We start from the raw sequence: 11,797 nt of genomic DNA on the forward strand, positions 1-11,797 counted from the left end.
AATATTATAAAGAATTCTAAATATTAATTAAAAATATTAAAATGAAGTTAAATGTAAGAGAATTATGAATATTACAACTTAAATAACGATTGCATAAATGAAAATAGAATGATATTACGTATAATCATATTAATTAATCAATATCAAATTATTTAATTTCTTTCTTAATAACTTAGAGATAATTCTATTTTAATGGATTATTCACGATTGTAGAATAAACAACTTATGTATTTATAAGTATTTATAAATATGTATTTATAAATATAAAGTATTACCTTGAAAATGATAGTGTATTATGTGGTGTTAATAATATTGGCTCTGATTTTGATAATAATTTTGAGAAAGAATTGTCGTTATTTATCATAAATTCTTTTTTAATCAATTTATTTATTTTCATTAGATGATTTTCATTTTTATGATTAAAACTTCTATATATACGATCAAAATCACACAATAATGAATCTTGTCGCTTTCTCGCGTAAACATCGTATTCCGGATGAGTTTCTAAATTTTCTAACACCGGTATCTGTGAGCTAATCAAACAGGTACTGTTACCTTTCACACCAACACTAAAAAAAGAAGAAAAAAATTAAAAATAAAAATAACAGAAAAAATAAATTCCATCGAAAAATATATAATTTTATATAATTTCTAGTTTATTCTTTAACATTCAATGAATATCGACGATATGAAATAATAATATCGTACCCGAATGAAAATGCATTGCAAATATGTTTATTTTTTAAACAATATTCTTCACATTCAGTTAAACTTATAACATTACTCCGTAATACGATGTCCATATCTTGTAATTTAGAACCAATGGATATTCTTGTATAACAATCTAAAGCAAAAATCTATTTTTATCTTTATCGTTGCATAATTTATATATATTTTTTATATCTTATTCAAATATAGAATTCATTAATATGAATTACCATTCACAATAGGTGTTAAACGATTATCAATCGTAAGACACAAAATATATAAACATTGTTGAAGAATATTGAAAATTTGAAACAGTAGTAGCAAGGATATATGACACAGTGTGAACATTTTAATAATTCGATAATCGATCAATAATTTGAATTTTTTTTCTAATTGTGATTTATTATTTATTATAATTATTTGAAAAAATAATTGAGTAAAAATTTAATTCAAAAATAGGGAATTTTCGAATTTACATTCACTGTTATTATAAAACTTCATAACAATATCAAAAGCGCAATCATACATCTTACACTAGATATATACTTTAATTGAAATAAAATAATTGAAATAAATTTTCCAATAAAGTTTCTGAAACATTCAACGATCTAAACTTGACTGAGAATACTAACGAACAATAGTTCTCTCTTATACAAAACGCAAAGAGAATTTACCAAAGCCGCTATTACGTTAGAGACGTTTCTCTGTCCGTTTCTTCCCTTCTTCTATTGTAGATTTAGACACTCATAGACACGAAGCAACTCTTTCAATGTGCATTCGCAGTAGGTACATTGTTCTCTTGCAGTTATATATAACGTAAGTTCAAATAGCGCGCTTTTTTACGCAATTGGTCGTATAGAATGAATGGAACTAATTATTTTACTTTACAATACAACTTTACTTCGTGTCTATAATTATGTACAAACAGATAAAATTATATACAAAATAAATTAATGATCGGAAATAGATCGAAGAAAAATATAATAATAAATATGAACTTGTATTTTAATATCAAATATATGATATTTTCTGAATTATAATATAATTTTAAATTGTCATCTATATTAATATAATTTCCTGAATGAATTCTTATAGAATGAATCATTTATTATGAATTAACAACTGAAGGTATACTAAAGAAATGCTTATATAACGGAAGTGAGACAAATTAGACATAAACAAAGCTGTGGGATGCGTTACGCTTCGCGAAGCCTGGCCCAAAGAATGAATGACTCACCTCACTTTACGATACACCTCACCCGTACTTATTAGCACAAGAATTCCTTTATTTGCTTTATTATAAATATATATATATTAAATAATACTGTATTAAATAAATAAATTTCATATATTAAAAGCGTTAGAACCAGGCTCCAAATTAAGAAATAAATAGCATGTACAATTTAATTTGATTTAATTTAATAATAATAATATCATTATTAATGGCAATATATAAACATTTATCTTATAATAGCATTCAATATGGCAGTTAAAGCATAAAATATATTTTACTTTTTTTAAAAACTTATTAGAAATGCTAACATAAATCAAAATTTATAACAAAATTAATGAATATATTTTTTTGAATCAAAAATAAGAATGCTCGCATTCATTTATGTTTGTGCATATTTACATAAAAAAAAGATTTAGATTTTATCTCAAATAATTATTAAAAAACAATTATACAAATTTTATCATATTTTAGAAATCAAAATAAAAAATCAAAGACTAGCAACATGCATATGGTCTTTCTTGCATTCCATGAGCAATACTAAGATTTTGAGCACTTTCCTCGATAATTGGTGTAGATAACATATCTGTATTGTTCCAATTCAAATTTGTTGATTCATATACTCTGATTGATGTAGAATCACATTCGGCTGAAGATAATTTAAGGAGACCACTACCAATAGCCAGAAATACATTTTTAATTCCTTCGTTTTGGAGAACTGATGTTTCATGATAACTTGCACCAATTTTTGTAGCATAAACTCTACCCTCTTCCGCATCAACTTGGCGTTCTTTTGTTAAATCTGATTTGTTTCCAATTACAACTAATGTCATAACTTCTTCTACATTTCTTCGAAGTTCTGTTACCCATCGTTTCATTGCTGCAAATGTATTGTATTGAGTTAAATCAAATACCAACATAGCTGCATTAGCATTTCGATAGTACATTGGTGCCATTGACTTAAATCTTTCTTGTCCTGCAGTATCCCATACCTATATCCGGTAATAAAAATATTCAATAAGTATTCAAAAAGTATAAATATTCAATTTTAATAGAAATATTTATTATAATGTTATTTTGAAAATGTTTATAAACTTTTAAAAAATGTTAAATTTATTCAATATATTTTAACAAATAAAAAAAGAAATATAAAAAATATAAAAAAATAAATTTCATGCACATTCATTATATCTTATTAAATAATTATATGAATATAATGAGTTTAAAAAGATTTGAAATATATAATTAATATTATAAATATTATAGTACCCGTAGCATTATTCTTGCATTTTCTACATTTAATTTACAGGTAAAAAATGATGCTCCAATTGTAGGACTCAGATGCTCATTACATGATTTTCCAATATAACGCATAATTATACTTGTCTTACCAACACCTGAAAAAATTGATAAAAATTAAATAATATTATTAAAAATATTATAAACAATGGGTTAACCTAAAAATATTTTTGAATATTCTTATAAAATTAAAAAACTAATTAAAAAATTATATAAAATATGTAATACAGAATATTTTAAAAGAAACAAATATATATATGCATAAATGTGTATATATATATATATATATACACACAGGAGGTAAATATGAAATATAAAATAAATGAAAGAAAATTAATAAAATTATAATCAATTACTTTCTTATTTTCAAATAAAATTTACCTTGTGAACCCAATGCAACTACTTTTCCCTCTAAAATTTTCATTTTCTAACTTAAAACATAATGCATGATGCAAGCACTTTTATTTATTCTTCATACGATTTAATAACAAAGTAAATATTATTAGTCATTATGCACATTCAAAAACAGGATAAGGTAGAGTAAGAATTGATGATTAATGCCATCTTTTCAGTGATTTTAAAAAGATAATTCTTTGAAAAGATATCTTTTAAATACAATAGATGGCGCTGATGATCAATTCTTATTCTATGTATCTTCTAGATTTTTTCTTCTTTCTTTATATTTTATTTGCGACACTCTGGAGATGGCACTGATTTCAATATTTTTATTCTTTCTCTTTCCTTTTTCTTTTATTTTTTTCCCTTGTCTATATTTGTTCTCATTAGAGCGTAATCACGAACAGATAAGGATTTCAATCGAACATTTCTTTTTTTAACCATGATATGTTTTAATTTTTAGTGCAAAAAATATAGATAAAATTTTTGTTTTATTATATATTATATATTACTGATGATGTCGCAAAATATATGTAATTTTATATTGAAATTCAATTATATTTTAATTTAAATCATCATATATTGCAATTTTATTTTGAATCAAACCAATAACATTAAGAGTAATACTAAAACGATAAAAACTTCTGTTCTTGAAACATGCGAAAATGTATTGAATGTAGGTTAATTCTATAATCTCGTTTGTGGAATAAAGTTCAAAATTCTTTTACCATTCTAATGTCATTTTCAACATTAACTCAGAAAATAAAATCATTTTCGTCTGTGATAAAATTATAATTGTTGCAATATTAATATTTAAAATTGCAATGTAATTTTAATATAAAAATATCATAAATAATAATATTAATATTTTAAAGTATTAAGCGAAAGTAAATTGAGGATCATTCTACTATAAAAATAAAAATTTGAAAAAAATTGCAGAAATAACTATTAAAAATAATTTATTAAAAATAAAATTTTAATTTGAAATCTATAATTATTATAAATATTTTACTATAAATATTTAAAAAAATTATAAGTTAATATTGTATTGATAACATCAGCACAATTTATAACCACCATAATTATGTTTAGTTATGTTTATATAGTATATAATTATGTATTATTTATTAGGCATATTGTAATTTAAAGATTAAATAATAGCAATTAATATAAAAGAACTGATTAATATTATATATAATGCTTTAATAATAAATGCATTCTTAAACAAAAAGTATATACATAATTAAAAATAATTATTTTAGTATATACTATACTAAAAATGAAATAAATATAAACTTTTTATTTTTTTTTTTGTTTTTTTACGTACTATTAACATATTTTGTATATATTAGTTTCAGTTTATCATATTGATTTGAAACTTTAAAATTCTTTTTATTAATATATTATATATTATGTATTATTTGAAAATTATCTTTTATTTAAAGAAGTAGATCTTGATTTGTAATCTTTATGCAGGAAAATCTATATAATGATCGATTATTTGATATATAATATCTAATCGCATTAATATATACTATATATATATATATAACTAGTAAAAATAAATGATAAAATTATGAATTATAATATTGCAAATAACAGTTATATAATATAATTTTGATTTTTATATACCCGATTTTAAAAAGATCTAAAAATTACTTGTATAATGATAATAAAATATTTACTAAATTTTTTAAATATTAAATTTGTAAAAATAATCAATATTTTTTGTTTATTATCAATGACATTGATATAAATTGTATTTTTATCTTCTTATGTTTCATTATTTGTCCGTTGTAAAAATGTAATTATTTTAAATGTAATTAATAGTGTAGTTTTTTTATGAATTTATTTTTTGTAATAATAAAAAAAATAATTTTTATTTAAGTAAATTTTACAAGTTTGATACGTTAAGCATTTAAATAAAATAACAATTAGGAAAGGAAAAAAACAAAAATAGAAAAAGAAAGAAATATGAAATAAACTACCAAGAGAAAGAATAAGAGTTAGAGAGAGTGAGAGATAAAGAGAAGGAGATAGAAAGAGAGAGAGTGGTCCTTTTGGATGCTACATTTCTGTTCCTCATCAGTAGTCAACCTTTCTTCGCAGTGTCATCCGGTGATCGGCGAAGGAAAGACATCACAGTGATTCCGATCGCGATGGAAATGTAATTCAAATTAAACACCTGTTACTTTTATCGTACTAAGGATCGTACGCTTTTTATTTAATATTCGTTATCGGTCGTGAATTCGTGAGGCAATTGGTCGAGAATCGGTGCGTTTAATCGCTTACCCACGTGTGTGAATGCTGTGTGTATGCGTGCATGTGTGTACTGGATAAAAAATCAATTCTAAAATTCATAATCGGAAATAAATCATTAATTAAAAATGATAAAAACGTACATAAATAAAAGGAATTTGTATATAATTAATTTTCGCTATTCTACAGTGTGAAATAAATTGTCACATCCATATTCTATATAATCTATAAGATATAACTATCTTTTTTGAATTTTACATTGCGAGAATAAGAGAAGAAAGGAAAGGTATATGAAATATATAAAAATGGAGATTGTGTTACCAAATGTGTTTCGATGAGTCGATTCATGTCAAGTCAAATTGCCATTGTCAAAGTCGAAAGTTACCGACTCGAACTTTCACTAATAATCAAACGGTGTAATGCTACGGTTTCACGCGTATACCGCACGTTCACGGGGCATCGTAAGTAACTGAGAACGTATTACGAAGCCACCACACGAAGAGACGATGTGCCACTTGTTTCGATGACCTGGTTTCTCAACCCACTTTTCCACCGGACCACACTTCATACATGTGAATGCCTTCGCTACGCTTGGTGTATCTTACGGTACACGGACGATACACAGAAAAAAATACCGAGTTCAGAAACGAAATTAAAGAAACAGTATTTGTACCGTGTTTCCTCGATCAAAATTTCTCGATTTAAGTTTAACTATGTACTACTTACTAGTGAAAACAAGTATATACGTAGGTATGTCTATTTTGTAGGATCATTTTATCATTGGATTTTTGTGCGCAATTACCTACTGAGAATAAAAATGCGATCAATCAATGGTATTCTACATAATGTTGCATTTATCTGAACTTGATTCGAAATAAGAAATTAAATAGAGAAAAAGGTTCTAGCAACAATGACAAATCATCGATTGAACTTTTTATTGCGATTTCGTTCAAATAAATCAGAGGAGGTATGCACACACACACACGTAAAAGTACTGAATGGTATTTAATATTAACGTTTGAATAAGATCAACAAACAAAATTACTTTGAAAGAATAGATATTACATAAAAAAATATTCATAAAACTTTTGTAAAATATAAAAATTTCGCTTCATGCTACCTTTGCATTAATGGACTGATGAAAAACTAATATACTAATATACAAACTAATATACAATATCGCCAGAAATCAAATTTTTGTTGATCATTCATTAAATCATTAAGAGGAAAAAAGAAATGAATTGGTTGGCAAGTTTATTTTTGATTCTGTTCTATATTGGATTCTATTGTCAAGCCGAAAACAGGAAAAATGACCGGTATTTAAAAAATTTTGGTGAGTTTGAGTCGATAAGAAGAAGCGAATACCATATTTATATCTTTTTCTTAATTTTCACGAAAATATTTAATGCATTAATATCGATTACACACTAAACATTTTGGCAGAACGTCAGTCATTCTTTTGCATAACGTTTTGTGCTAATATAATTACACATTTCTAGATCTAGATACAAAGAAGGAAACTACAATGGAAAATGTAATCGATTCAAAAGGACAGTCACGTTTTTTCGACGAACTCGGATGTAAGTTTTATGCGAATATATTTATCGCAATTAAAAATTAAACGATTGATTGAGAAAATATTAATATAATTAATATAATCGATAAAAAATCGTTATAGTTGAATCATTATTCCATTATTTTTATTTTTCTTTTTATTTTATTAAATATCATATACTTAACTTTGATTTTCATCATTCATTTATTCGCCCATTCACTCATTTGTTTGTCTATGAAGAATATCTTAACTTAAAAATTTTCTATTTTAATACATTATAAAAATATGAGTCTCGGGCATTATTCATTAACTGGACGAAATGAATAAAATAACGAAATAGATATGCATCGAAAGAAAGAACAATTGTATCATTACTTGGAAAAGAGAATGTTAAAATACGGAATGTTATACGTGGGAAAAGAAGAGGATGGAAAAAGATGGAAAAGAAAGGATGTAAGAAAGATAAGGTAGGGGGAAGAAAGGAAAAGAGAGTGAAGAAAAGAATAAGTGGGGAACCAATGTTAGAGAAGATACGCTATCGTAGCAATGAGAAAGCTAACTGTTGGTGAAAGCCAGAAGCGCTTCTTTAGATGCCGGTAAAGTCTCGTCAGTCGATAGAATGCATCAATTCGTAATAGGTTAGGTAAAAAAATTAATTTTTCAAAGTGTTGGAATGAAAAGTTGCTATGTATGAACATAAATGGTGATTGAGATGTATAATACGTGAATGTTGTTAATCGAGGACACATTTCTCGAGGCATTTTAGAAAAGGATAAATTTACGAGGTGTTACCGTGATCAAAATATATTATTTTGAATAACATCCTTGATAGGTGATACACACATATATATATATATCCCTTATCGTATCGATTAATAGAATGAAAATAAAATGTCGAAAATACAATTTTTTCGATTTTTGGATTATTACCAATTTGTGCATTTTTTAACGATAACAAATATATCGATGAGGTCAAGAATTTTATCGATAGAATTTAATTAATATACAATTATGGTACGAATTGTGACAAAAATTCATTAACTCAATCTAATTTATTTAAATGATAAATTAGAAAAATATCGGATCATGAGTGTCATTGCAGTGGTACACGTGTTTCTAACAGTAACCGTTACTGCATTCAAATACAGTAATTACGATACAGTGACTTATGATCGTCCTTTGGTTACTTCTACACCGTCTTTGCCTCATTCATACAATTGGTATTCGAAATTGCAGAGATCTAAGAAAAACGAAAAAACAGAGAAATTCACATTATTATCTACTGGCCAATTTGTAGAGCAAGATCCTTTGAATTTATGGATCGACAGGCAATCAAACACAAGAAATCTCAGAGAAACGAGAACACTGGATAATAGTTTGGGGATTGGAAATCCATTTGAACGAAAGACGCGAAAGGCGACATACAAAATTGATACCTCTGCACAAGATATCGAAATAAAAGAATGTTTCGACTCAAAGAAGAGAAACTCATGGAATGGAGATAACGATCATTTTGACAAATTTCGAAATACAATTGTTCGAAGAACGTACATAGGAAACAAAGATCAATCTCAAGATAAGTTGGATCATTTGAAAAAAAAAAATTTATCAGAAGGTAATAATGGAATTGGAAATCGAGAAAGACAAATTCGAGGAAGATTTATAATTGACGATATTAATAATGATAGCGAAAGTTATATTGCAATCTCAGATAATTCAAACATTCAACAAAGGCAACAATTAATACGTGATATCGATGATAAATATTTAAATGATACGGACGAAGAAAATCATTTTCTCAATTTTCTTGATCGATTGAAAAAAAAAATGAATAGCGAAGACATTGAACAATTGACATCGATGAGTTACAGACAAGGAAGGAAATATAAATTAACCAGTCAACAACAAGGAACACTTCTCGTCGAGGCTTTAAGAAAAAAACGAAATTATACAGGAGATCATCGAGGTCACAATAATGATCTACAAAATGGCATAATGGACATGCTGGGTAGAAGTAGGTTTCGTATAATAAAAATCGAAATCAAAGGGGGGATGATATTCTACGTGAAAAATAATTTAAGCTTTAAAAGAATCAATCAGCCTAAAAAATCCTTATTTTTTTCTAAAATAAATAAAAAAAAATAAAAAATAGTGTAAAAAATATAGTGCGAAAATAAAAATAATAGATAGTGAATAATATATGATCGGTAATTTGATTGCAGATGATTCAATTATCGCTTTAAAATTTTCGTTCGAACAATCTAAGTTCTAATCGTTTGACTTTCCTACTCGATCTCGACACTATGAATCCTCGATTTCACTTATGAAATCATTATTCGAAACGAAAGCACCCGTATGTATTTATCTCAAGAAACAGACCGAAAGAAAGCAATGCAGTCTTGTATGATGACGCATTGGGACATTTGGCCAACAATGCTAGACAGGACGTGACAGGACATTACGGAAAAAAAGAAAAGAAAAAAAAATATAATTTGTTAACGATATTAGTAAACGAACAAAATAACAGTAATTAACATATTAAAATTATTTTTATCGTATATTTATATATAATGATATAGTATAGTAGATATAGTAGAATTCTACTTTATCGAAGTTGTTCTTTATTTATATAAAATAATTTGTAATAATTAAAATTTATATGTTATTATATATTATGATGTATAATAATTATATAATTGATTCTTTCACTAATTGTAATTTCTCACTGAAATGCGTATTCGTTCGCATTCAGTTATAAATGAATTTAAATTCGATAAAAGTGCATTTAATCGAATGTAATTAAAATTTCATAATCAATATAACTAACTAATTATAAATATAAATATTTACATCAAATATATATATATTATATATGTATATAATACGTAATATATACATCATGAAATAATATATTACAATATATTTCTAATAAAATTGTAAAGAAATTGTGCGTGACTGGAAAATGATTTGTTTCAGTGATACCACAAACGTGTACATATAAAGGAACAACATTCGACTGTGGCCTTAGTATTAGTTGTGTTCTTGGAGGCGGTCGTCCAGTCGATCTTTGTTCTGGAGGGTTAATATGGAGTTGTTGTGTCGATGATGATGACATTCCTGATAAAGTACCACGACCAACAATTGGATTATTACAAAATGCTAGTGAGTTTTTACCGACTCTTTTTTTCAATTTTTTTCTTCTTTGACATTTAATTCAACTATGATTATGTCGAATATCAAGTGAATCTATCGATTAACTCCTCTTTCTTCAATTTTGAAAATACATTGTAAAAGACAAAAAATTTTCTTATAAACTATATAAATTAATCAAAACTTAATCAAAACAACGGTTAACTTTAATTTTCGAATTATTTGCAAAAAATTTTTAATACTATTTATATGTGATGCATTCGTGATAGTGTATGCATCAATATGCTATTTCTCAACAATTTCAAGCTTATTAAAATTGATAAAAAAAGAAGCTAATCAGTTTGACTCGAATATCATTATCCTTGATTAATCATCACTTACAAATCTTTCGCGATAAAGATAATTTTAAGTTTAATAATTTAATATAGTTTAGGGGGGGAGGGAGAAGGGAAAGGGAACAGTGCAACGATACAAAAAATAGGAATTACATATCAACTTGGATGTCTTCTGTTTTTAAATATATGAAAACAATTAATTGTGATTAAAAATGATAAATACAGTCTACGTGTAAATTATAATAATGTTTTTGGACCAAGTGAAAATGACGATTAATAAAAAGAGGGTAAAATCGAAGTTGTTTAAACATAGCACTTTCGTTAAACTTGGCAAATCAACATCCCTATGTGGACGATGATGTGCAAATCTACGACAATGCGGCAAGGCCGAGCAAGCCAACATACAGTAGTCAGGATGAGCATGGAACAAGCTACCCGTATGCTGACATCGCGAACAAACCAACAACCATTTATGAGTCTTCGCATATATGGAATTATGATCGGCCTGTGTATACGAATCGTCCATCGGTTTATCATCCGCTCCAGCTTGATTATCCTCAGGATGAATATGATGCCACTTACCCCGATGTTTCGGGAGTGAACATCCCAAACGAGGACGTCTCAAACTCCGTGGATTATTCCAAATACCGTGGTAATCCGCAAGTCAAGTTGCACAGTCAAAAGTTTTGCACTGCGAATATTCTATTCCGAATTTTTTTCCGAATTATCTATCCTGATGTTGTTTTTGATTATAATTTGAAAACTGTATTAGATTTTTTTCTAATATATATAATGTATATACCGATGTATTCTTTAAAATTTCTAACATTTAAAATTTGATTACCAATGATTTTTTTTTTTTTT

At 26.2% G+C, this 11,797-nt stretch overlaps 3 protein-coding genes across 11 annotated transcripts in view; 1 reads left to right on the forward strand and 2 right to left on the reverse strand.

The window, feature by feature from the left end:
* Positions 1 to 1,775, reverse strand: part of LOC102671895 — a 7,304-nt gene extending 5,529 nt beyond the window's left edge. For 2 of the 3 annotated variants that reach the window (XM_006617333.2, XM_006617332.2), the window contains exons 1-3: positions 939 to 1,775; positions 709 to 844; positions 276 to 569 (exon numbers count right to left, since the gene is read on the reverse strand). In XM_006617333.2, the coding sequence (XP_006617396.1) occupies positions 276 to 569; positions 709 to 844; positions 939 to 1,056 (548 nt within the window). In that variant the 5' untranslated portion in view covers positions 1,057 to 1,775. Of the gene's footprint in view, positions 1 to 275; positions 570 to 708; positions 845 to 938 lie in introns of those variants that run through there. The other variant, XM_031511267.1, reaches the window with a different exon arrangement.
* Positions 1,776 to 2,220: 445 nt separating this feature from the next.
* LOC102671667 (ras-related protein RabJ-like) lies at positions 2,221 to 6,347 on the reverse strand. Of its 2 annotated transcripts, none has more exons than XM_006617331.2 (3): positions 6,215 to 6,347; positions 3,209 to 3,336; positions 2,221 to 2,931 (listed from the first exon to the last, which is right to left on the reverse strand). In XM_006617331.2, the coding sequence occupies exons 2-3, from the start codon at positions 3,311 to 3,313 to the stop codon at positions 2,437 to 2,439; spliced, it is 600 nt and encodes a 199-aa protein (XP_006617394.1). In that variant the 5' UTR covers positions 3,314 to 3,336; positions 6,215 to 6,347; the 3' UTR covers positions 2,221 to 2,436. The 2 variants fall into 2 exon arrangements, with proteins under 2 accessions (XP_006617394.1, XP_006617393.1); XM_006617330.2 differs by lacking the exon at positions 6,215 to 6,347 and adding an exon at positions 3,620 to 3,799.
* The window catches only part of LOC102671074 (serine proteinase stubble-like), an 8,397-nt gene continuing 2,221 nt past the window's right edge, over positions 5,622 to 11,797 (forward strand). Inside the window, exons 1-4 of one of the 6 annotated variants that reach the window (XM_006617328.2) lie at positions 5,622 to 5,801; positions 7,393 to 7,473; positions 10,425 to 10,610; positions 11,247 to 11,585. In XM_006617328.2, coding sequence (XP_006617391.1) covers positions 7,419 to 7,473; positions 10,425 to 10,610; positions 11,247 to 11,585 — 580 coding nt within the window. In that variant the 5' untranslated portion in view covers positions 5,622 to 5,801; positions 7,393 to 7,418. Of the gene's footprint in view, positions 5,802 to 6,245; positions 6,644 to 7,075; positions 7,227 to 7,392; positions 7,474 to 8,447; positions 9,463 to 10,424; positions 10,611 to 11,246; positions 11,586 to 11,797 lie in introns of those variants that run through there. The other 5 variants (XM_031511268.1, XM_006617327.2, XM_006617329.2 and 2 more) reach the window with 5 other exon arrangements.

Source organism: Apis dorsata, unplaced genomic scaffold, assembly GCF_000469605.1.
Source record: "Apis dorsata unplaced genomic scaffold, Apis dorsata 1.3 scaffold_298, whole genome shotgun sequence".
Classification (NCBI taxonomy): Eukaryota; Metazoa; Arthropoda; class Insecta; order Hymenoptera; family Apidae; genus Apis; species Apis dorsata.